Source organism: Haliaeetus leucocephalus, unplaced genomic scaffold (genome assembly GCF_000737465.1).
Source record: "Haliaeetus leucocephalus isolate CR32 unplaced genomic scaffold, Haliaeetus_leucocephalus-4.0 Scaffold848, whole genome shotgun sequence".
NCBI lineage: Eukaryota > Metazoa > Chordata > Aves > Accipitriformes > Accipitridae > Haliaeetus > Haliaeetus leucocephalus.
This window is the reverse complement of record NW_010973284.1, coordinates 10,307,436-10,332,642: the sequence shown is the minus strand read 5'-3', so window position 1 is coordinate 10,332,642 and position 25,207 is coordinate 10,307,436. Positions and strand designations below refer to the sequence as shown.

The window sequence follows — 25,207 nt, the reverse complement described above, 5'->3', positions numbered from 1 at the left end:
CCCGTAGCGCTCTGCCCTGCAAGCGTGTAACACGGCGTCAGCTCCAGCGTGTGCCCGCGGCCACGCCGGCGCGGGGCGCCACGGGGCCCGTGTGGGTCGGCGGCCCCACGCTCCACCCCAGCAGGCAGAGGCGGCCCCACGCTGCCCGCAACACCGGCAGGGTGGCTGTCTTCCTCAGAGGGGCTGCGGGACAGGGGCGTGCTGGGGGGCGGCTGTCGGGCGGGGCAGCTGGCGTCCTCCTTGGGAAAGGTGTTTTTGCCAGGTGTTGGGCTGACATACACAAAGGGCCGTGTTAATTGGTTTCCTGGGGAGCTTGTCTCTGACGGTGTCTCATTATGCGAGAAACACTTTCTCTTTTGTCCCACGCTCTGCATATTTTACCATAAAGTGTTCATCTCCACTTCTGCAGAGCCGTGGCTCTGGCGCATGGGAGTCCGACCTCTGCGGTGCCCGTGACCAGCCCCGCATCCCCGGTTCCTGTCCCTCATGCTCTCTGCACCTCCAGGCACAGCTCTCAGGCTGCACGGGTGAGGTGTGAGTCCTGTCCAGCTCGTGGCCACCCAGGGGCTGTTCCGTGGCTGGCAGAGGTGGCACCATGAGCTGTGTACATTTTGCAGCCCTTGTGCTGAGCCTGCTCCTGGCGGCTCTCACCTGTCTGCCCACACCTGGGGAGCCCTGCATGCTCCGGCTCCTCTGTGACCGCAGCAGAAGCCCTCTGCAGCCCCCAGCCCCGCAACCTGCTGCAAGCCCCAGCAATTCACAGCAGTTTGGGAGAGCCCAGCGGCAGTGCCGCCTCGGCAGAGGCCAGCCACGGTGAGAGGTTTTTGGTGGGAGGTCAGGGCAGTGCCAGAAAAGGGGAGAGCAGTGGCAAAGCTATGCATTAAAGAGCCTCAACTCAATTAAGGCTATTGATTAATCAATTAGAAGAAGCTTGACTCAACTTCTCAGTAATAATCCAAACCGTCCCCAGTGATGGACAGCTGTGTAGGGGGTGGCATCTGTGTCCCCAGCACATGAGTCCCCAATACACGTGTCCCCAGCCCACATCCCAGCGCGCGTCCCCAGCACACAGACTGCTCCCTGCCCGCAGCCGCCATGCCGGGGGACCGCTGCGGCTTCCATGTGTCCTTCTGCAGCCTCGCTCCATGGCGCGTGGGGGTTGGTGTTCCCCTTCAATCACACCCAGGAGGCACCTGAGTGCGCTGGGCTCAGCACCGGCCGGCGGGTGGGTGGCAGAGCTGCACGGGAACCCCCAGAACGAGGGGTGGCACCCGCCTGGCCTAGGGGTGCAGCCTCACTGGGTCCTTGCACCTTGGGACTAAAGGTGCCTGCCGAGGCCATGTGCCATTCCAGCCCCGGCAGTCCCGGCCGCATCTCCAGCTGGAGGCCGGGCACCGGGCAGGGGCAAAGCCCAGGAGGTGGGAGCAGGAGAGCTTTGCTGGGGGGAGCAGCGAATAAACACACAGCCAAGCCCCAGCATGCGGGTGACCCGGACAGCCAGTCAGGAATGAGGGGAGCCCTTACAGCAAACCTGCCCTGCCAATGGCAAGAGAAGCTGCTGGGCTCCGCGCTGAAGCATTAATGGCATCTTTATATCTCTGGTAATATATCGCATTGATTTTCTCTTGTTATAACTGCGGTTCCTGCATTGCAGGCCGGTGTTTTGTCACTTTACCTTGACAGGGCGCAGTGGATTTACGCTGTGCCACTTGCAGCTCCGGAGCCATGTGCCACACTGGCACTGGGGCCTGCGCCCAGCACCCGCAGTTTGGGGGAGCTGGCACGAGCGTGGGGTCAGACCAGCACCTGTGTCCCCCCAGGGCAGCAGGGAGGGGGGCGAGCCGGGCGCTGGCGTGAGGGCAGCTCGGTGCCGAGCATCCCTGGTGCCGCCTGGGAGTTTTATTGGCCCAAAGAAAACCTAGCTCCTGCGTATTTTATTAGTGAGCTGACATTTTGGTTCTGGCCTCTATGACAGCCGGGGTGGAGAGGTGGAGAGGTGGCAGGTGGCCCCTGCACCCCGGCACAGTGCCACAACAGCAGCAGCAGCCAAGCGAGCCCCCCCCCCCCCCCAAGCCCACTGCAGTGGGGGCACCAGTCCTCTCAGTACCCCATAAATCCCCCAGCTCGTTGTGCTGCGGGGAAGGTTTTATCTCTCTTCATCTTTATGAAACACATTTTAATTTAAATTGACATTTCTGCATTTTAACTACCTGTCCCCAGGCTCCCAGGTGGCTCGGCTGGCACCCCGGGGGCTGGGAGGGCCAAGGTGCTGCAGGCTGGGGTGGCTGGGGGGCACTGTCCCACCGTGGCTTGTCACCCCTGTCCCTTTCGGGCACCCCCAGACCCGTCCCGATCCCCCTGCACCCCGCGGCTGTGCGAGGAGATCTGGGGCCGGGGTGGGGAGGGGGCACCCTGGGCATCCCTTCCTCCCTGGACTTTCTTCTCTGCTCTAAAGCACCCCAATATTTTGCAACCATGTTTGGTTTTCAGCTTTTATAGCTGAGTAAATTCCAGTCTTTTTACGTGTAGAAAAAGGCTGGGAAAAGTAATCTGTGTGTGACCCAGCATCTCGCGGAGGCAGCTGCAAGAGCTTTGCTTGTATTAAATCTCATGATTTTTCACCAAAGATGGTCTTCCCCAAACCCATCCCCTCCGGGTGTAAAGGGACCAAGACGTGAAAAGCCTCTCCAGCAGGACCCAGCACCAACCCAGCCCCCTCTCCCTGCCTGTGTTCCCGAGGCCAGTTTGTCCCGCGATGGCCATGCCCCCTGTCCCGTCACCCCCAGCACCTGCCGGGACATTCCTCCCAGCTCCTCCGTGTCGGGGCAGGCTTTGCTGAGCGGTGCAACCTGACCGACTGCATGTGTATCCCCAGCTCTCCTCCTTGCCCAGCATCCTGCCTGAATTTCTTGGACCTGTTTTCATGGCCCTGGGCACCACCAGGGGTTTGGCTCAGGGACCGGGCACCGAAGGGAGGCACCAGCCCTGGAGCACGCAGGGGACTCCTTGGTGGGAGCCATCACCCCACCAGGTCCTTCTCTGCTTACCATGGTCTGTGCACACTGTGCAGAGTTAATTTGTTAATTAGCGTCTTTTTGCTGCTGAGCCGCCGCCTTTACTGCTATCGACGTCTGCTGTGTCCTTTGCAGCCACCTTTGCTGCTCAGCCCGTTTCCCCCTCCCAAAATGAAGGACCTACCTAGGCTGCAAATGGCTAATGATGGGGTGCAGCAGGGCTGTGCCATAGCTGGGGCTTGCCCTGGTCCTGTGGGGTCCTCCCCTCCCGGTAGGAATCCCTTTCTCTTCCACCACTTCCTCCCCCTCTTCTTCCTCTTCCTCTTCCTCCTCCTCCATCCTTCCATCCCCTCCATCCCTCATCTTGTCCATCCCCTCCATACCTCATCCCCTCTATCCCCCACATCCCTCCATCCCCTCTGTCCCTCCGTCACCTCCATCTCTCTGTTCTCAGGCACTAGGCAGCACATGGGAGATACAGGGAAAGATGCCAGCCCCTCCCAAAGCTGTGATGAAGATTTCTGCAGGATGCCTTAACGAGCACATTGCCCCTCTCAGGCCTCGCTTTCTTACAGCCTACAAAAACACTCAGGTAAAAGAAATCTATACATCATATTATGGGAAACAAATGCCCAACCTTTGCCAGTTTATGTCTATTCTTCATCAGGGAGGATTGAACCGTGTGGGAATGTGATATAAATCCCAGCGGAGCCAAGACGAGGAGGTGAGGACCGAGCACCCTTGTGTCCCCGTGGCTCCCAGCATGGGTGAGCTCTTGATTGGCCAGCTGGGATTTTCTTGCTATTCCAAGATTTCACGGGAAATTAATGAGGAGGCCAAATTCTCCTCCAGCTCTTGGAGGAGGCTGGGGCAGGCGGTGCCTGGGCCCGCTGAGCTGGCAGATGTTGTTTAACATTCCCGGCAGTAATTAATAGACGGCTTCATCACTCTTGTATGATTCAAGCATGTCGTCCTGCTTCTCTCCAAATACAGAGCAGAAATATTTGTTAAACGTGGCTGGCGTTTTCGCCTGATCATTAGCACTCGAGCAGCTCCAGTGGCTGCAGGATTTATCGCCTTGCCAGGATTTCTTTTGGCCTCACGATGCCGTTGCCATCCCTCCCTCCGCTGTCGGCCCCTCCTGGCGAGAGGCTCTGTTTATCACTTTCCTTCTGATTTATGTCCTGCCAGTTGCAACCTCTCCTTTACACCACGGTTATGGGTTCCCCCCTTTTCCATTCAGTACGCTGCAACAGGATGGGCTTTGGCCAAACTGCCTCCCTGACCAGGGGAGCCCTGTGAAATTCAGCCCTGCAAGGCTCTGTGGGAATCGCTCCCACTGCCCGGTACCTGTGGTGGGATGCAGGGGAAGGGTCCCCCTGGGGATGCCTCAGCCCACAGCGCCTGGGTGGGCTGGCGAGGCCACCCTGAGCAGTGACGGGTGTGGGGACGCAGCCTGGGCTGGGCAGGACATGGTGACAGCAAGCAGTGGCTCGGGGAGCCGGGGCAAAGCTGGCTTGAGGGAGGTGGCAGCCCGTTAGCCAGCATTGCCGGCAGCCCGGGGAATCACTGCAGAGGCAAATAGGAGCCTCCTCGCTCGCAAACAAAAGCAAGCGGGGTCCCCCCGGGAGTGCCCCACTTGTGGCGGTGGCATGGCACAGTGTCAGTCCCCATGCCCAGAGTGGGGACATGGAAGGGACACAGGGAACAGGCATTTGGCACAGCCCTCATGGCCACCCTGAGGGGGGAGAGTAGGGTCCGGGGAGGGAAGGGGATGCACCCACTGCCGCCTGCTGGGGCTGCCGAGGTGCCTGGGGTCTGGGCTCAGCCTTCCCCTGGCTGGGGGAGCAGAGGCCCCATGCAGCCTGGCATCTCCAGGGTAGAGCCTGGCCCTGGCTCCCACCCCCTCCCACAGTCCAAAGGGGCTCAGGGACCAGCCCCAGCTCTGCCGGCCTCAGCACACTCCAGCCCCATGCCGTGGGGTGCAGGAGCTGGCCCGCGTGGCACACACCCCCTCCCTGCCAAAGCGGCCCTCTGCAGCCTGGTCACCATGTTAAGCCATCTCTTAATTAATCAGGCTGATTGTAATGTGTTTTTAGGGCATTAAAATTCAATTGTGGAATTCTCCGCTGGCTGGGCTCACAATGAATACAGAAGTTTGCCTAATTAGAGCTGACACGCAGCCGGCGGGAGAACCAGACAAACGGCCCCGCCAGGGCTGCCCGCCTCGCGCCCCTCGCCCGTCCCCCGGCATCCCCATCTCCGCCGCTGTGGGGACCAGCACCGAGAGCCCCCGCCGTGGGCACCCAGGCCCTGCTGTGGGCACGGGGAGGGCAGCGCTGCCTGGATGTGGTGGCCCTGGGGATAGCCCCAGCCGGTCACCCGGGCCAACCCCCTGGTCGGGCACCAGCCAAGAGCAGCGGAGATGTCTCCTTATCGGCAGCATCAGGTCCTCGCTGTCATTACCACGGCAATTATCATCTCATTTGGAGTCTTTAGCTGCCATAATCTGTCTCTTGCACTGATTTATTCCGCAGGCCTCTTCCCCAGCCGTGCAGGAGGGAAGAGCCATCAATAAGCAGGCAACGAGCTCCGTCTCCCAAGGAAGCTCCGTCTCCCTGGCTGGAGTGGAGCAGAGGTGCCCCGTGGCCAGAGCATCGTCCCAGTGAGGGCAGGGCTGTCCCCACGGCAGCGTGTGGCTGGGGCCAAACCGAAACCTGCCACCTCCCAGCACTCGTTTGGAAACCTGTTCCCCAAACCTGATGCGTGTTTATTATTTCAGCTGCTGTTGGCACCAGCACATGCAGGGCTGAACTGGCCATGCAGGCAGGTGGGCTGGGAAGCAGAGGAAGGTGTTCGCTCTCCAGGGATGGACAGAGGGACGCCAAAGCTGCAGCTTCCTTGTCTTTCTCCCGTCTCCAGACCGAACTGCTTCTTGGAGTTGGTTTTCTCTCCGTTTGCTCCAGTCAGTACCTCCTGTGACTCTGCCAGCCACCAAGAGCTTCAGTGAGACTTTTGTCAGCTGCATTTGCAGACCACCAACTCGCACTTGCTGCTCCCGGCTTTCCCATCTCCCTGGGCTCTGTGCAGCTCCCACCTCCTCTTTCACCTCCCCTCACAACCAGGATGTCTGAGGCTTTTCCAGACAGCAGTTTGGTGACAGCCCTGGGACGGTGACAGCCACCAGGCAGAGCTCCCCAGGCACCGTGAGGTGCCCCAGAGGAGAGGCAGAGTGGTGGGATGGGGACAACGGGACGGTGCCAGCTGACTGCCAGCCCCAAGCAGGCTCACGCCGTGGCCGGAGTCGCCTGGTGGCTGCTGTGTGCGGTCGCCACAGCTCCCCAGGCCGGGGCATCACTCCTGCCTGGCTTTGGCACAGTCTGGGGCTGTGCTCTGGGGTTTGGAGCTGGTACATCCCCTGGGAAGGGCCCAGTGGTGACAGGTTACGCAGCGGGAGGCCATCTGCTCACACCGGCTGGTCCCTGCTGCCAAGCCCTCCCTGGGTACCACTGCCTTTAGCATCAGCCCAGGGCAGGAGGGGGGTCCCCTGGCTGCCGTGAGTGGCCACCCCAGCTCCCCCCATACACGGGGGGACCCCAGGCACAGGTGCTGGTGGAGGCAGTCACCCTCACTGCGTGCATGGAACTGGATGCCGTCCCTGCAGTGCCTGCAGGGGGGGCTCTGTGCCCCCCCCAGCCTTGCTGACACCCTGAGCAAGACAAACCCAGCACCGCAGCAGCCCCAGTGCCCACCTTTGCTCCCACCCGCACCCCCAAGTCTGTGGTAGGATGCCTGGGGCAGATGTAGGGTCAGCGGGACAAGGGGAAGCCACCGGGTCTGGGCAGGGGCAAGAAGCCACTAGCCAAGCCCCCACGCCATGGCTGAGCCCAGCTGTGGGGCACAGCAGATTGGGGCAGGCAGGGTGGCAGCGGTGCCACTGGTCCTCCCAGCTCCATCCCAAGCTGGTATGGCACAACTCCCATCCCACCCCTGCACCCACCACAGCTCAACCTGCCTAATGGAATCCATTTATATGCAAAATCCCCAGAAAAAAGCGGTAATTAATGAAGTCCCTTTCATTACCATTATGCAAATGCGATTAATTTCAGCTGTTATGAATATGCAAATATTACAATTATGATCTAATTGCCAATGTGTGTAGGGGAGCAGGCAGAATATCAAGTCTCAGCCCAGGCCTCAGGAGCTTTGGGGTGCGGAGCCGCTCTGGGATGTTGCAAGCAGGAGGGGGGAGCCCGGGGGGGATGCCCAGCTTGGGGGGGGGCTCTGCTCGCTCCTGCAGGCTCAGTGGGAGTGTGTGTGGGGCCAGGCAGCAGGGACATGCCTCGGCCACCACCTGCCCGTGCCATGGGTCCTGCATGGGTCCCCTCTACCCATCCCCCCAGTGCTCCGGGCCAGGCTCCCCACTGCACCGCGACCGCTAACCCCTGTGCCAGGTAAGCCCGCACCAGGGCTGGGGCCAAAGGGTTCCCCAAAACCACTGCCCATCCATCTCCAGCCCAGTTCAGGCTTATGAGACATTCATCGCTGGGTTGCAGAGAGGAGGAGAAGGGTTACCAGGCAACTCGGTGCTGCAGCACTGGAGGGCAAGGAGGCAAATGGCAGTGGGAGGCAGAGACCTGCCCTGACCTTGCTCCCTCCCGGCCCAGGTGATGGTGGCCCTGTGCCCGCACGCGCTGCCTGTGGGGTGCCAGCGCTGTTAGCAAACCCAGCCGTGTGTCACCGGCCCTGCTGCAGTCTCAGCACGGGGCCACCATCACCCTCGCTGCAAGGGGGTCCTGTCCTCTGGGCCAGCTGGGCCCCCCAGCCCTTCACCCACTGTCTTGTGGGGGGTTTGGCATCCCCCACTGCCGTGGATGCTCTGGGTTTGTGGTGGGGACAGGCCCTGGTGCAAAGCGAGTCTGCAGCAGGCAGGCTGGGCTGTGGGGATGCCCTGGGTGGGGTTACAGGGATGCCCTGCATGGGCCATGGGGGTGATCTGTACAGGGTTATGGGGATGCCCTGCGTGGGGCCAGGAGGACGCCCTGCGTGGGGCCACGCTCCCGCAGGAAGGCAGGCTGCAGGCAGGGGCTGGGCTGTGCAGCCGCAGCCAGCAGGCTGTGCTCCTGCACCCCACAGCACACGGATGTCACACGAGGAAAGGCCAGCAGCAGGGCATGGCCCTCCCCGTGCCAGCTCCGGAGCCAGCGGGAGCAGTGGCCTGCAGGGCTGCCCGGGCTGCCCCGGGAGGAGGATGCTCTCTCACCCGCACCACTGCGCTGAGCCCTTACGCTCCAGCGTGCAGCCCCTGCTCGGCCTGGTGGCAGCTGAGGCTGTGCGCAAGGCAGCGCAGCAGCTGGTCCCAGCTGTGCCCACAGCTGGCCAAAGCACCTTCCCCGGGAGCAGAGCAGCCCATATCCACCCCAGTGCCTCCCAGCCCCCTCCTGCCTCCCCTGCCAGGGTGACAGCCCCAGCCCAGTCCTCATGAGAGCCCCATCCCAGCCCTTGCAACAGCCCCCCGTGCCCCCGGATTGCAGAATAGGGTCCCTGCCTGGCCCCTGGTGCAGGCTGCCAGCTGATGGCGGTGCCCCGTGCAGGGGTTTTGTTTGTGCCACAGAGGAGGGGGTGTGCTGGCAGTCTGGGGAGACCCTCTTGCCTTGGGTCCCTCTGTCCCAACAGCCCCCATTCTGCCAACCCCAACCCCCCACTCCCAACCTTCAGGCTGCTGTCCCCACCGGTGCAGGGGGAGCCCAGGCTGCCACCCCAGGGGAAGCCTGGGCGGGGGGGGGGCGTAAGGACACTGTCACCCCCCGGGGACCCTGGAGCCTGCTCCTCACAGTCCCAGCAGCCCGATGAGGCCGATGGCCCTGCTCTGGGGCTGGAGAGGCTTTTCGTCTCCCCCCCTCCCCTTCTCCATGGCAGCAGGGACCGGCTGGAATCCACATCTCCCCCCTGGGGCCCTGACACGGGGATGGAGTGAGCCCCCCTGTGTTGCTCATACTGATTTGAGCATCATGTGCTTTAATGGGGGACTTCTCGCACCCAGGGAGGAGGAACAGAGCAAGGCAGCAGGCAGCCGGGTGCCAGGTGGCTGGCACGGGTAGGCAGCCCCCATCCATGCCTGCACCCAGCAGCACAGCCTGGGCAGCCCCTCCAGCTTGTCCCCAGCCCCAAACCCCCAAATCCCCCAGCCTCTTCCCATGGGGCTCAGCTAGGAGGAGGAGAAAGAGGAGGAGGAGGTGGAGAGGCTTCTCAGAGCTGCTGCTTGGTTTCCAAGGCAATGAGACGGAATGGCTGTTCATCCCGGCAGGTCATCCCTCTGTGCTGGAGCCCCAGAAGAAGGGGCTGGGGAGCAGCCACAGACCTCAGCTCTGGCATCCCGGCTCCCCACCCTGTTGGGACCTGCTGAGCACCCACAGCCTCATCCCCGCCGGGGCCAGCCGTGCTCCGTGCAGGTCAGCGCGGGCCAGGCACCACTCGGGGACGCAGGGAGTTTCATGCAAGCTGTTCCTCATCAGTCGCCATCAGTGCCGGGGATGGAGCAGGACATTCAATTCCCCAACACAGCTGCCGCCATATCCTGCAGATGCCAGCGGGGTGCCGGAGCCAGTGTGACCCCCAAGGGTGGCAAACCAAGAGAAACACCAATGCATGGTGCTTCTGCCCCATCTCTCCAGGGCGGTGTGGGCACCCATGGGTGCTGTCACCACTGGCCCTGTGGTGACTCGCAGTGGGTGCTGGCTGCTCCATCCCCCTGGGTATGATGAAGGCACACAGCCCCTGCCCTGCTCCCTGCGCCGCCCACTGTGTTTTCCCAACTAATTGAATTCAGAGAGATTTCTTCCCGGCAGTGCCAATCGATGAACCCCGTGTTATCAGCCCCCCCGGCCCTCAGGATGGATATGGGCAAGGGGGAAAATTGAATTTGCGGCCATTTTCATTGGGATTTAATTGGGCAGTCTCACCTCGTTGCCTTAATCCCGGGCGCTGACGCGTGCAGCCGAGCCGGCAGCTCCCCTTATTTATCACTTTTCAAATATTTGCCTCTTTGCAGTTGTGGGAAATCGATGCTCCCGCCTGTGGCATGCTGGGAGCGACCTGGCCGGGCAGCGGGGCGGCTGGGGATCCATCAGCCGCTGCCATCGCTATCGACAGGGCGATTGGGGTTTAAGAGGCACTTTGATAGCAGAACCGGCACACATTAAGTGCTCGTCATCAGGGGATGATCATGACTTATTACCGCTAATTCTCCCTGTGCAGCGGCAGGGCTGCAGGGCTCTTCCTTGCTAATCGCCGTGTGGCTCCGTGCCGAGGCGCCAGCATGATGCTCCCGCCCCGCTCCCCAGGGACGGGGTGCTGGGTGACCCCCTGCGCTCCCGGCTCGGCCCTCGGTGCCTTTGGGGGTCCTTGTCCCCAGGGTGCGGGGTGTTGCTGGAGGGCCGGGGGCTTTCTCTGACCCCTCACGGCACATCCAACCTGGGGCAGGTTGAGACCCCGCCGGGCTCCTGCCAGGAGCTGCAAAGCTCCGGTTGCAGCCACAGCCACGGGCGCCTCTGGAGGAGCCAAATGCCTGCTCTGTCCCTCTGTCCTGGTTTCAGCTGGGATAGAGTTAACTGTCTTCCTAGTAGCTGGTACAGTGCTGTGTTTTGAGTTCAGTATGTGAAGAATGTTGATAACCCTGATGTTTTCAGTTGTTGCTCAGTAGTGTTTAGACTATAGTCAAGGATTTTTCAGCTTCTCATGCCCAGCCAGGGCACCTGACCCAGACTGGCCAACAGTGTATTCCATACCATGAGACGTCCCATCTAGTTTAGGAACTGGGAAGGGGGGGGCAGGGATTCGCTGCTTGGGGACTGGCTGGGTGTCGGTCGGCGGGTGGTGAGCAATTGCCCTGCGCATCATTTGTACATTCCAATCCTTTTATTACTACTGTTGTCATTTTATTAGTGTTATCATTATCATTATTAGTTTCTTCTTTTCTGTTCTATTAAACTGTTCTTATCTCAACCCAGGAGTTTTACTTCTTTTCCTGATTTTCTCCCCCATCCCACTGGATGGGGGGGGAGTGAGTGAGCGGCTGCATGGTGCTTAGCTGCTGGCTGGGCTTAAACCACGACACCCTCTCACCCCTTGCTGGCACCAGCCCCTGTATCTCACACCATCACCCCCACCTCAAGCCATCAGCATCCTGGTCCCTGGGGTCTCAGCTGGACAGGAGACAGGACCAGCACCTGTGAGAATGGCAGCACTGTCAGGGTGACCCTGCGCAGCCGCCATGTCAGCCCAGGGACATGGAATGGCTGGGCTACACGGCGTCCGCCTCTCCTGCAGGCTGGAGCGCAGGGGAACTGTCTTCCCAAGCTCATTCCAGGTGGCTCTCGGTGCCAGCGGTTGTGGTCATACCGGCATGGCTCTGGCCACATGTTTGCCTCCTTGGGTCCCTCCTCCCAGGATGCTCCGGGATCCCTGTGCAAACATGGGCAGCCTCCAGCCCTGGCAGCCCCGTTCCCCAGTGGAGCTACAGTGGGGCAGCCACCGAGCCCTTCATCGATGTGGGCTTTCATTGTGAAACCAGCCAGATTAGTGTCATCCAGCCCCGTGGCTTGGAAGGCATCCAGCAATGAGGAGCCAGAGAGAGAGAGAGATCCTCAGTGGCAGCAAACAGACGCTGCTGTCACCGTGCAGCAGCTCTGGCACACACGGGCTGCCAGCTCGGCGCTGGGAGCAGGACCACAGAGGTGCTTCCCAATGGCCCTGTGCAAGGGATGAGAGCAGCAGGTGACCCCGTCCTGTGCCCTCTGGGTGGGGAAGGGGGTCCCAACCTCTCTGCAGTGGCACCGGGGCAGGCAGGGAATGCTCCTGGGTTGCACTAGAGGCCCCCCAGCCAGTGCAGAGGACAAACATCTTGGCAGCTGGACACCAGAGCCTCGCCAGCATGGGGTGAGTGGACCCAGGAGGAAAGGCCCATGGAGGTGGGAATGGCCCCTTGTCCGGCTGCTGTGATCTCGCTGGCACCCATCCATCCCTGCACGTGGCTCGGCTCTGTGTCCAGCCCAGCTTGAGTTCATGCCCTGGGCAGTCCCATCTTGGGGCCACGCTGGGGCCCGCCGCCATGGCAGTGAGGACCTTGCTTCTAATTTCCAGCCTAAATTTATTCACGGCCAGTTCAAACCCATCATCCCTGTGCCAATGCTGTGCTCCAGCCCAGCAGTGCTGCGCCCTCCCGAATGCTGTGCTTCTTGCAGTGTGCTCGGAGAGAGAGCGCCTGTCCCCTCCAGCCTCCAGGGGACGCGGGTCTCCATGGGGACCTCCTCAGATGGACAGCAGGATTCGTGCCAGAGGGGCTGAGCCCGGCTCCCCTCCCCAGCCCCTTGCCCTGTGCCCCCAGCCGGGTCGAGTCCCCTGCTGCCTGCCCTGGGGTTAGAGGTGTCCCTTCCCGGTCCCCAGAGCCACCCCGGGGTGACATGCTTCACCCGCTTGTCCCCATTGCCATGGCAACGGGCGCTCGCTGCCCTCCACCCCACAGGGTAGCCCTTAACAAGGGGGCTAACGAAATAAAGAGGTCAAACCAGGCCTAATGGGGCTGGTGACATGCTGTTGACCCCCAGCTCGTATGGCCTCCGTGTCACTGCCACCGGCAACCCCAGTGGGGTTCCCCGGGGCCGTGCCGCCTGTCCCAGCGCAAGGAGCTGGTACTGCCCCGGGATGCTCCGGAAAGGGTGCAGGGGCCAGCTCCCCTCGCCGCCGCTGCCGTGTGGGACCCCCTTTCTGGAGATGAAAGATTCAGCGGAGGCTGAGCTGGGGTCTGGGGCTTTGCAGGATGGGAATTGGTTTCCTTGTTAAGCACGGGGTTTGGTTTTTTTAGGAGCCTGTTTATGGGAATGGAACCGCCCCGGCGTGAATTATTCATGGCCCCTTGCAAGCTCATTCTCAAAATATCAATTTCTCCCAGTCACGCCAAGCAGCACTTAAGCCTAAAAGCCTTGTTAAAATGAACCGTCGGCCCAGTGAGCCAGGGAGGGGATGGGAGCAGCCGGGAGTGGGGCTCTGCAGGGGGGGTCCTGCCCTTGGCCCCTGCACCCACCTTGCAGGTCCCGGAGCTGTGGGGCAGGACACAGTGGGAATTGCAGGAGGGGACCTGGCGTGGGGGGGGGGGTGGCAGCCATGACCCTGGAGGGGAGCAAGGGAAGGTCATTGCAGCGCCCGGGGACTCTCCTTCAGGCTGTCTCTCGAGCGAGCTGCTTCCCAGGCAGGGGGTACATGCAGGTCTCCCCGCTCCGGGCATCACAGCAGCATTTACGGAGCCACATGAGGAATTAATCAGGTGGAGGAGCAGGGACGAGTGCAGGCGTTAGCAGGGGGAGCTGCCAGAGTGGGTGGGAGGGAGGGAGCCGCTGCAGCACAAACCAAACCAGCTGCAGCTGCAGATGGCACAGTGATGCTCCTCTCCCTCGGGGCTGCAGCCGGGACCCCAGGACCCTCTTGCATTTGCACAGAGCCCTGCTCAGCCAGTTCCCCTGGTCTGCTGGGAGCCATCAGTGCTAAACCCTCTGCTCACCCGCTGGCATGGGGAGGAGGACAGGGCGGGCAGGGCGAGGGCATCTCCGGCTGCAGGGAGCAGGGGCTCAGAGGGCACCAAGCAGCACCCCAGCCAGGGCACCACACCAGCACCCACACGAGGGCCACCCTTGGACCTGCCGGGGACACCCGGCACGAGGCAGGTGCAGTGCCGAGACCCCGACCCTGCCCCAGCGCGGGCAGCAGCAGGGAGGGACCTTGCAGGCAACAGCTGGGCGGGAGCAGTGCTGCTGGTAATTACTAATTAAAATGCAGATGCTCCCCAAACTGCAACTTCTAGTTTCTCTAACAACTGCTAAATCAAAAGCAACGAGGCAAGGAAACACCGAGTCATGCAGCGGGGGCCACCGTGCTGGTGCCAGTGTCAGTGTAGGCTGGGGAGGCTGGTCCTGTCCTGGCACCCCCAGCCCAGCCACGCGTGGCATTTCCAGCCTCGCCGATGGGGACCCAGCCGGTGGGTGCCCCACGCTGGGTGGGGGGCTGAGCCCATGGGGGCCAGCAGGCAGCACCCTGCCTTCTTCCCTCTACTTCACCCCGGTCTGTAGTCCCCAACACAGCTCCCTGCAGCCCCTGGGCAGGAGGGGCTCAGCCCCCAGCAGGCCTAGTTTTTCTCCTTTTCTCTGCCTGCTCTGGGCCCACCACCCGCTGCAGGTCTCCTCACCCCCTGGTTAACCCCTGCCAGGCCAGCACAGCCTGCCTTCACCTTGTGTTCATGGTGGTGTCGGGTGAGCGGAGGGCAGCGTCCAGCCCATGGCCAGACTGGGCATCCCAAAGCAGGGATGGGGGCTATTTACCCGCAGGACCATCCTCTCCTGCCTCTGAGAGCAACTGCTCACAGGAAGACAACAAACCCAAACAAATAGAAAACTCAGAGGTTAACACGCCCTGCCCACAGAGCTGTGTTAAAGACACCCCATTTCTCCTTAAACCTCCACCTAAACACCTACCCGGTGTCACCCCTTGCATTGGGGCTTGTTCTGCTGCACTCACCCTGGCACCTCAGCTGTGATGCTGCAGCAAACTATCTTCCTCATTATTATTTCACAAGTCTTCCTCACACCAGCAGAGTTTTTGCATCCTCACATTGCCTGTTGGTGCAAGCAGTAAATAGTTTTGGTCCCCAGGGCCTCTCCTTGGCACAGCCCTTCCCTGATGCCTCCCCATTAACAAAGCCGTTTAAGGAATCTGTCCATGAGCGGGTTTTTAATCCATCTACTATGCCCTCTTAATTCCTCATAAAACAAGTTTTTAATCAAAATGTCGTGTGGCAATAAGTGAAACGTTGGAGTGAAATCTGTGGTGCTCTGCTGGTGCTGCTGCCTGTACCTGCCAGGCTCCACTCCTGCCTAAGGAGGCAGCGGGTCTGTTGTACAGGGCTGATGTGGGATATGCAGCGGTTCCCCTCCCAGCTCCTTGACATGACCCCAGATGAACACTCTGCTGTTTTGCTGAGCTCAGCATCTCCCCACTTGGTCTTTGCTTTTTGCACTGTCCCTTTTTCTTTGCCATCCCGATGCAGGGCAAAGTGGCTCTGCCTCTGGCACATAGTTTGGACCAGGCTCCAGGCTTTGGGCATGGCTGCTTTCTTCTATCGTTTGTCGACATTAGCGGCTGGAGGACTCGTCAGCAAGAGCACTCTGCAACGGGGTGGGTTACCTGCACCCAGGGTCCTGCCCCTGCTGCACCCGTGCAGCTCCTGCCGCATCCCCTCCCGCTGCAGGGCCACGGGTCGCCTGCCTGCCGGCATCGCCAGCCCCAAAGTGGGTGCCAGCGAGGCCACCCGGTACCCAGGTGCCCCGGGTGGGAGGATGTCAGTGTGTGACAGTGCGATCATCACCATGGCAACGGTGTGTGACAGCGCAAGCATCGGCTGCTCCACAGTGTTGGTGCCGCGACCAGAGCTAGGGTTGCCCATCGGTATGTTTCTCCTGAAGGGACCGGCACAGCGTGGGCACCCGCTGCCGATTGCGGGACGCGAGAGGCTGCCGCGAGCCCCAGCTCCACCCGAGCAAACCCACAGCCAGTCCCTGACCGCTGCTCTGTGAAAGTGGGGCAGAGCTGTGCCCACGGCCGGCTCGGCGGAGGCAGTCTGGGGAGCCAGGGACCCCGTCGCCCAGGTCCCCTTGCCCCACAGTGAGGGCAGAAGCCACTCGGGAGCATGACAACGCAGCGGGTGCTGCAGCTTCTCCGCCAGCATGAGCCCTGGCAGGCACAGGGCAAGGCGGCATCCCCGTGTGCCCTGTGCCCTTCTCCAAAATGGATGCACCGATATGCAGACGCCGAGCACAGCATCCCCACTCCGAGCGGGGCCGGGAGGAGCCCACCCTGAGCCCTGGTGTGCGGGAGCCCGACACCCCCTGCTCCCCCTGTGCGGGCGATGCTGCAGCCTGCGCTGTGCCCAGGGTGAGCACCCATGGGTCGGTGGCCGGCATCGAGCGCAGCGGGGGCTGCGTGGCCGGCTGGAGACACGGCGGGGAGGGAGGGTAGGAGACCGGCACGTGAGTGCTCAGCCTTGCTCCTGTCCCCAGTACGCCTGTTGCTTGGAGAGAGCTGCCAGGGAGAATGGAGTGGCCACTTAATCTCCCCCTATAAGTTTAATTAATGGGCTGCAGCGCTCATTCTGTGCTGCTGCCTTAATTGGTACAAGCTGCAAACGCTGTGGAGCCTGGAAAAAAACATTTGGAAATGAAAAATATATTAAGCAGGAAACAGATCAATGGCTCTTAATGAAGCTGATTCGGGGCCTCCTGTCGTCCAGGGGCCGGGGCCCAGGAGACACCGCCGCCACCCAGGCTCCACGGCCCCGGCACCCGCCCTCATTAGTGCCAACGAGCAGCCCTTGGGACAGGAGCAGCAGCCCCGCTCCTGTCTGCAGGAGAGCGGTCTGGGGCTCTACACCGTCTGTGCGGGGCTGTGGGGGTCTTCCCCTATGTTTCTGGGGGCAGTCTGAGCTCTCCTTGCACAGCTGGAGAGCCCCACATGAGCACAGCTGGAAGAACCAGCCCTGTACAGCTGGAGCCCCCTCCCACCCCTGCACAGCTGGAGAGGCATCCCTGGCACAGTGGAAAGATCAGCTCGGCACATCTGCAGCCCCTGGCACAGCTGGAAGGGCCACTCAGGGCACAGCTGGACAGGTGACCCCAGCACAGCTGGCCCATGTGGGGCTGCCCAGGACCAGCCTCAGGAGCACCCCCAGGCCCGCGGGGCCGGAGCGGGGTGGCCGAGGGCTGTGGGCAGCGCTGGCCGTGTTTCACGGTGGTGGTTTAATGCGAGTTTCTACCTTTACATGAGGCACGGCGGGCCCAGGGCTGATTTGCATGAGGGGGCCAGGGGGGCGGCGAGGCTATGCTGAGGGCTGTAATTGTCTCGGCTGTGCACAGAACATTAGCTGCGCTTCCCAGATATTTACACAGGGGAAAACAAAGTCATAACTCACCAAATAAATAATCTCCCAGGCGTGGCGGTCGGGGAGCGGGTGCCCCCTGCACTCACACAGCTACCCCAGCACAGAAAATCCTCTGCCATCCCCCAGGGGCTGGCAGCACCCCCCGGGCCACACACTGGGGGGCAGAGAGGGCACCCAGCGAGCTGGGGAGGGGGCAGTCATAGGGGCTGGGGTGCAGTCCTTCCCACTGGGGACAGAGGGGTGAGAGACCAGGGACTGGGTGTAGGCAGACATCCCAGCTCCCCTGCAGAGTAGGGCAACCCTTGGTGCCCCCCCAAATCAATGGGTCCAAGGGAGTCCTGCAGGTGTCCCACACACCAATGCATACTCCAAGAGCACCTATTGCCAGGGGCCCAGGCCCGTGAGACCTATAAATCACCCTGAGCCCCATGTGGGAGCTGGATGCCGCGTGGGAAACAGGGACCTTGGCACTGGTCTGTTTCACACAATACATTTCATTTAATATTTGGCATTTCGCTTTGTCTGCTTGACAGCCGGCTAACAAATTAGCACGGCATGGTATCAATAGCTCCAGACTGTGTAGATTAAAATCTGTTTAACCAATAGATCCCAAGAATAAAATAGCGAATGAGGGCAGCGCGGCTGCGAGGGCTGGGACTCCGCCGGGGTTTCAGCACAGCTGGGAGCAGATCAAACCATGTTTGCGTGACATCCAGGGAGGCTCAGCTACCAGGTGACCAAGTGGGAGAACCCTGTGGCTCCCAATGCTGGCAGGAGCAAGGAGGACCCCAGCACAGCCTGGTCAAGCTGTGACCAGGGAGCATGTGGGGACAGGCAGCCCCTCTGCACCCTTCAGCTGCCCGGCTTGCTCAGCAATGGGCCGGGGTCTGCAGGGACCGCTTTGATTTCCTGCTGCTAAATCCCGGCCCCACTAATGTGATTGCTAACGGCACGTGGCCCCTAATGGGGAAAGTACACTGCGGCCTGCCTGCCTGCCTGGGACAAATTACAAATCTCGTTACGGGGTTGTGTCCAGGTTTTTAATGTGGTAGTAGCTCCCCAGCACAATTATGCCTTTGGCTCAGTCCCCTGATGGTCCCAAAGAAAGGGCTTAAGCAGCTGCACTCTGCCGTGCTCCCCGGGCGAGGGCAGAGACGGGGGGACAGGCGTTGTTTGTGGGAATCCCTTTATAATGCCCCAGGGCCCCCAGAGCTGCCCTTTGGTGGCAGTGGCCCCACATGGTCCCCCGTGATGCCTGGCCGGGGACGAGAGTGTGCCAGCCACGCTGCCCCACGCACGGTCCCCCGTCCCGTGGGTCTAGATCCCCGTGTTAGTCCCAGGACTGGGCAGCAGCAGCCAAAACCCAGCCCCGCATTTTTTTCCCTCCCGCCGCGCAGGGGCACTCGGCCCCCGCCGGGCTCAAGCATGGCTGTGCTGCTCCTGGTCGGCCACGCACGGCTGCTCCTCACGGCGTCTAGTTAGAAAAAAAGAGGAAAAAAAACCCCGAATAAATAATTTAAAACATGAAATCCTTTGCACCTCTTTAGTGCTTTGCACTTTCAAAGCCCGGCGTGCCCATTAACTAATGAACCGCATCAAACATGCTCTCGCCTCCCATCTCACCGGCTTCTCTATTTGTCTGTACCAGCCTCTCCTGACTCGCTGTCTCTGCTGTCCCCAACCCTTCCCAGGCCCCCTGGCATGTCACCAGCAACCCTTTCCCGGCTCGGGGCTCTGTGGCGGCAGCCCTAGCCAGGGCAGGCAGTCCCAGCGCAGCAGCGGGGTGCCCGCAGGCTCCCCGTGACTCCCCACTGACGTGGGCTGTGCCCCATGCTGCTCCCATTGTCACTGGGATTACTGGTGAGCGCTGTAGCGGAGGGATGGCGAGACTGTCACATTTCAGCTGTCATTATGCATTCATTACTTGGTATCTTTTGCAAGTTTTTGAGCGTGTTACAGAGTTAAGACCACGTAAGTACAGGGATCATTTTCCTTCTCCCACCTCCGAAACGCAGCCGCCCCACAGCAGGGTGTAATAGCTGTTTAGCGACACGCAGGGATGTTACTCAGCACGGGGAGAAGGATCCCACGTCCCCGAAAGTTGACGGGTGCGTAAGTGTAAATTACTCGGATGGAGTATTTAACTGCAAAAGTGGTGGGCTGGGCTGCGGGGGTCGCGCTCGGCCCCCCCCGTGTGTGCACACGCTGCTCTCGGCTCTGCTGTCCCTCTGCAGCTCTCCCGGCTCGGGAGCCACCCCTGCTCCCACGGGATGTCACCAGCCAGCCCTGCTCCTGGTGTCACAGCCCCGCACCGGGGATGCTTGGGAGCCCCCAGCACCGCTGCGGGCAGGGCGGCAGGAGCAGGCAGAGAGGCAGGTGCTTATCGGCAGCTCCCTGGATGCGCGCCCGCTGCCTGCAGGGTAGCAGGAGAAGTGGGGTTTAGTCCAAAAAAGAGGTGTTTTCAGAGGGTTGAAATTAATAACACAAACGCTAATTTAAAATTATATTAGGCTATCAATTACTATCTGAGCGTCCAAGAGCTCTGCTGGCAGCATCAAATTGCCAGCTGTGATAAATGGTTTTATTGGAATTTCATAAGGTCTGAATTATTTGCAGATAGGAAATTTTCATAGATTAATTAAAATTTTGTAATGAGCTGGAGTGGTTTGCGACAGTCCCCCTCGCTGCTGGCCCGGGGCAGGCTTGGGGCTCCCCTGAAACGTGTCCCCAGGTTGTCCCCAGGGACTGTCACGGCAGGGGTGGCCCTGCCGGTCCTGTGGGAGCATCGCGAGGAAAAATCCTTCATGTTTGGCAAATTGGCAGAGCCGGTTATCAAAACCTGAGTGGCTGGAAGATTGCAATAGGCTCGGCTTGAGCCAGCACAACTTCTACACAGGAGCATCCAGACTCATTTGTTATGTTAGAGGTCTTCTAATACGTCAGTAAAGAGTGGGTAGAAGAAAAACCACTCGACATAGTTTATTCAGATTTTCAAAAGGCCTTTCGACAAGATCCAGCACAGGAGGTTACTATAGAAATTAAGTTGTCGTGGAGCGAGAGGCAAAGTATTGCCACACATCAAAGGCTCACCAAGAGAGAGAAAACAGAGGAGGTATAAACGGGCAGTTGTCATCCCAGCACAGGGCAGCCACGGGGGCTTGCAGGCTCCGCCGCAGCTCCACGTTGCTTAACATATTCGTGAGGTGTCTGGGGAGAAGCAGCAGCACTTTGAGACACAATGTTGGAGGTGTATCAGGGTCCGAGAGGCTGTCAGACACGGCAGGCGTGGTGCTGGTGTGCAGGTGATGGCAGAGCCACCGGGCCACGCTGTGGTGAGCATCCCTCGGGGGCTGCTCATGAGTGAGCACAGCCTTGCGCCTCGGCAGACCACCACGGCATTTCTTGGCTAACGAGCTACGAGCCCGGGGGGACGCAGCCCACAAGTGGGGGGTGGGGGGGCTGCAGATGTGGGGAGCGGGGACAGGGCTCCTGAGTAGCTGGGCAGACCACCCTCCATGTCCCTACTTCTCAGCCCATGCCATGCCACCGTGATTATCCCAGCGGGGATGTGGTTTGGGGCAAAGCCAGCCCTGCTGGGCTCTGTCTCCCCGCCCCTGGGCTCCCGCGCAGGGCATCGCCCCGCTGGGTGGGTGACACCCCTGCTCCTACGATGGCAGTGCCAGCAGGAGCGCCCCGGGCACGGCAAGCCCCTGCTGCCCTTGCAGGCAGGTCATGGCAAAGCCCCGGTGCCGCGGCCAATGCCTTTGGGGTAGGGATGGGCTCTCCCGGGCTGTCCACGGTGCGTCGTGTCCTCACACGGCACCTCGGTGCGCAGCTCGTGTAGGCGGCCGCCGACGGGCAAAGCGGTGCCTGCGGGGCAGAGCTCTCCCGGCGGGGGCACTGCTGGGAGGCTGCTGCAGGCGCAGGGAGCTCGTGGGCAGCCCACGCACGGGCGCAGGCGGGAGCCTGCGGAGCCAGCGCCACGCTCGCGTGTTTCCCAGGGCTACGGCGCACGGTGCCGTGCGCCACGGCCCCGGCAAGCCTTTGTTCTCCTCTGGGCTCCGGGAGTTTCCACCTCTCCCGCAGCTGCCTCCAACACCGCACGCCAAGGAAGTTCCCTCCTTCATCTGGCAGCGCTGCAGGACCCAGTTTGTCGCTTTGCTGTCATTAGCCCTGGCAAGAGCCCCGCCGGCGCGGCCACAGCTCCCTTCCTCCTGCTAACAGGCAATTACCAGCCAAGACGAGAGGCGGCCGTGATTACTGCATGGCTGGTTGCTTCCCCCAGCACCAGAGCCCGGCTGCGGGGAACGGCCCCAGACCTGCCCTGGCTGCCCCATGCACAACTGCGGTCCCTACAGCTGCTTCTCTGATGGGGGCTTGAGGGGCCCGTGGGGCTGCAGGGCTGTGAGGTGCAGATGGCGAGTGCATGTAGCGGCACTGTGTTGGCCCCGGAGAGCCGAGCGCTGAGCTCACGCAGTTCCTGCATGGGTCCGGCACACGCTGCCTTGCCAGCCCAGCCGTGCCGGTACTTGGGGGATGCCCCAATCACAGGCAGCAGCATCCAACTTCTCCCACTTCCCGGGATGCAAACAGGACACACTCTTAGGACTAATCATTTCCTGGGGAGGTGGTCGAGGCTCAGCTTAGAGAGCAGACAGGCTGGCGATGCCATGCTGCCATGCAGTGCTGTCCCATCCCTGGAGTCACCCTCTGCCCCGCCAGCGCCCAGAGTGGGAGAGGCTCAGCACCTGGAGGCGCTGCCCGTGCCCACCTCTGGAGCACAGCCAGAGGCCCCCAGGCTCAGGGCCCAGCTCCTTCTGCCTGCGGCATGATGGCGAGGGGGACGCATCCGGGGGTATGCCACGACCCCCGCTCCTCCATGGGACCCTTTTGCACGTGTCCCCTAGTGCAAGAAACAAAAGGGGATTTACACCCTGCCGGGCGAAGCCAAGCAAGCAAGACATGATGGGCGACTCTGAGTCACCCACGCTCCCAGATCCCAGCTGGAGAGGTGCGGACGTAGGAGGGGAGGTGGGGAGCACCCAGTCTGCCTGCCCTAGGCAGACACAAGGTCAGCAAGGCTTTGGCCTGTGGCTGCCCCCTCCCACGTCCCTGTCCCCACAGGCAACCCCAGCCACCGAGGAGGTTGCAGGGCCAGCGCTGGCACCCAGCTCCCCTCTCCCGCCCCCGAGAACCTGTTCAGTGGGAAAGGGGCCCCACGGGTGCCTGTGCGCAGATAAGGGCGGGAATGTAAACACCCTCCCGGCTCTGGCATCCCAGCTATCTGAAGTAGCAAGTGCCTCCAGAGCAAATTCCTCCCCCTCCGTCTCCCACGTCAACTGCGGGGCCCTCCTGCCCTGATCTGCAGGGATGCGGCCACCCCTCCCTGTCCTGCAGCCCCCCCATTTTCATTCACCCCACATGTGTGTTTGCCTGCTTCCCCTCTGCCCCCTCCCGCCTCCCTGGGAGGCTCCTGGGGCACCCCATGTTGTTCACCCCATCCCACCAGGAGCCTCAGCAGAGGGTGGTGGTGATTCCCCCCACCCCAGCTCCGGTAGCCTCAGCCTCCTGCTCAGACCGGTTTTGCCAGATGAAAAGTCTCCACCGTGCAACCCTGCCAGCGGTCAAGAGGCATTTCTCACACATTTAGGCATTTCTCACTGATTTCGGCAGCCAGAGTACAGCCATGCTGGGGTGGGGTGGGAGAGGCCTTGGAAGAGGCTCGGGGGGTTGCAGGGTACCCCAGTATGGGACACCCCGCACGGGACACCCAGCATCACTGCTTGGTGCTTTGGCTGGTGTCAGAGGATAAAACTCTCCTTCCCGTTCTCAAATCAGTAAAGGCAGCTCCCGCAGCCCCCTTCTGCCTTTCGTGGGCTGGGGGGGATAGCCCTGCTGCCACTGCAGGGGAGCAGATGCTGCAGGGCTTTGGGAGCAGCCACCAGTCCCTGCTGCTCCCTCCCTCGCCTGGCCGTGGGCTCGGTGTCCCGCCTGTCCCCCTCGCACCGGCTACAGCTGCTCACGCGGCTGCCTTGGGATCACAACCGGGTGCCATTGCATGGCCGGGATCTGCTCTGCTGTGCCGGTGGCAGGCTGCAAACCAGCAACACCGGGAGAAGCAAAATGCACCTGAGGACGTTGCCTGGCAGAGCCCGGGGGAGGCAGAGAGGAGAGGGCACCCGTGGGGACGTGGGGCCACGGCAGCGTGAGGGGCTCGGGAGGGCTCGCATCACAGCGTGCCAAAACGCTGCATCCGCAGTGAGGGACTCTGCCGGAGAACCTGTTGATATGGCAACCCTGTGCTGGGGGGGGGAGGAGGGGGGAGCCTACTCGCCTCTGCATCCCTTCTGCGTCCCCTCTGTACCCAGCATCCCCCAGAGTCCCCGTGGAGCGCCCAGCCAGCATGGTTCCTAGGGGCCACGGCAGGGCCAGGAAACTGGGGGGGGTGGTGGTGGGGTGAAATGCAGTCAGATGAAGCAAAATGCCACACACAGTGGAAAAATAACCCCCGCGTTCACACGCAACACAGGGCTTTCAGTTGCTGTTTGGATAAGAGACCTCGATGTCCCTGCGGGCTCCTCTCTGCAGTGCCAGCAATGCTCAAAAAGGCAACAAGGAAAGGTATGGATGGATGCTGGAAAGAAAACAAAAACCACTCCGGCAGCTCGTGCTGGTGTGGCAGAGCCACAGCCTGAGCCGTGCAGCCGGTGGCCGCCCCGGCTGAGCAAGGGACCAAGCACCATCCAGGTGGGGTGACGAGCTGTGGCCAAGTTTTTGGTTGAGAAGGAATTCAGTACCCTGGGAGTCTTCATCAGTATTCACTGTGTCTCTGAAAACAAGGAGAGCACTTGAATTAGATGGTTTGGCAGGCTTAAAATCGAAGAAATATTTTCTTATGATATACAGTTAAACTGCAGAGCTCATGGCCGCCAGGTCTGGCGGGGGCAGAGGGGGATCACTCCCCACCTGCCCCATTTTTGCCCTTTTTTCTGTGTATCATCTGCAGGGTCTGTGAGAGCAGACAGCCCCAGCAGCACTCGCCGGGTTCACCCAGCCCTGTTCGGCTGCTTTGCTGTCCACACTCTTCCACGTGTCGGCCAGTGGAGTTGGCTTCGGAGCAGCCCTTTTCCTAGGGCTATCCATGTTTGTCAGGAGACAGGCACCATTGGGCAGAGGCCTTTCCACCCCCTCATCCCCCCTTGTTTTTGGAAATGTGAGAGTCTTCCTGACTGTGAAAAGTCACAGCACAGCGAAAAGCCCCCCCCAACCCTGCACTGCTGATGCTCGGGGGTTCAGGGCAGGCACAAGCCTCCCCTCGGCACCCACCACCCCCATTTGGAAACGTTCACAAGGTGTCAGAGAAATAGATGGCAAACATCGCTGGGCAAATCGGGCACTGGTTTGCAGGCTGCCAATGCTGATGCTGGAGCGGTTGGGGGGTGCAGATGTGGGGGGACAGTCTGGTGGCACCGCCAGCTCTCGGGGCTGGCTTTGGAAAAGGTGCGTTTGCACTTGCCTGGGAGTTGCTGGTGGTGGCAGACTCCGGCTCTTTAAAATCAAACTGCGCTTAAAATTAAATCTCTTCACTGATGACTGAAGTTTGATGGATGAGAGGCATTTCTCCACATTTCCAAACGAATTTTTGGTGGCAGCTCTGCTGCCGGCCTCCTCACCCTCACCCCGGGTGCTGGCCCCGGACATGGTGATGGCCGAGCTGCCCTCGGGGACACAAGGGGCACTTTGGCTGTGACCCTGGGGAAAGGTGAGCGCAGACAGCAAGCAAGGAATTGCTATAAGGTATAATTAAACCAGACAAGGAGCAATTCCTCACTGCACAGAGCTGTGGTGGGCCGCTTTAGAGCATGGTCAGATCCATCTCGAGTGCCGCTGAGCCTTTAATCCCACCTGCTAATCCCCTACCTGAACTTTCCCTTCATCTTCCAGGGACTTTGGTGCCTCGTCACTGCAGGGTGGTCTCTTCAGAGGGATCCCCTGAAGTTGGGTTCATCCAGCAGTCCCTTTTCTAAGGGCCAGAACCAGTGCTGACACCACTGCAGAGGTTTCTCTGCGGCATGGGGAGAGGGGGCTGCACGCCCGAGCCCCAGCCTTCGCAGCGACGCTCGAGCTGCTGCTTCGTGATGCTCTGGGGTGCGCGCGCTGCCGATGGCTTTCCCTCCTGGTGGGCTTGTTTCCTGCCTCACCATGTCCTGCT

At 61.1% G+C, this 25,207-nt stretch overlaps 1 protein-coding gene across 1 annotated transcript in view; it reads right to left on the bottom strand.

Annotated features, from left to right (window-relative positions):
• Positions 1 to 15,504, bottom strand: part of HYI (hydroxypyruvate isomerase (putative)) — an 18,813-nt gene extending 3,309 nt beyond the window's left edge. Inside the window, exon 1 of the mRNA XM_010582730.1 lies at positions 15,246 to 15,504. Coding sequence (XP_010581032.1) covers positions 15,246 to 15,504 — 259 coding nt within the window. The remainder of the gene's footprint in view (positions 1 to 15,245) is intronic.
• Positions 15,505 to 25,207: the final 9,703 nt, after the last annotated feature.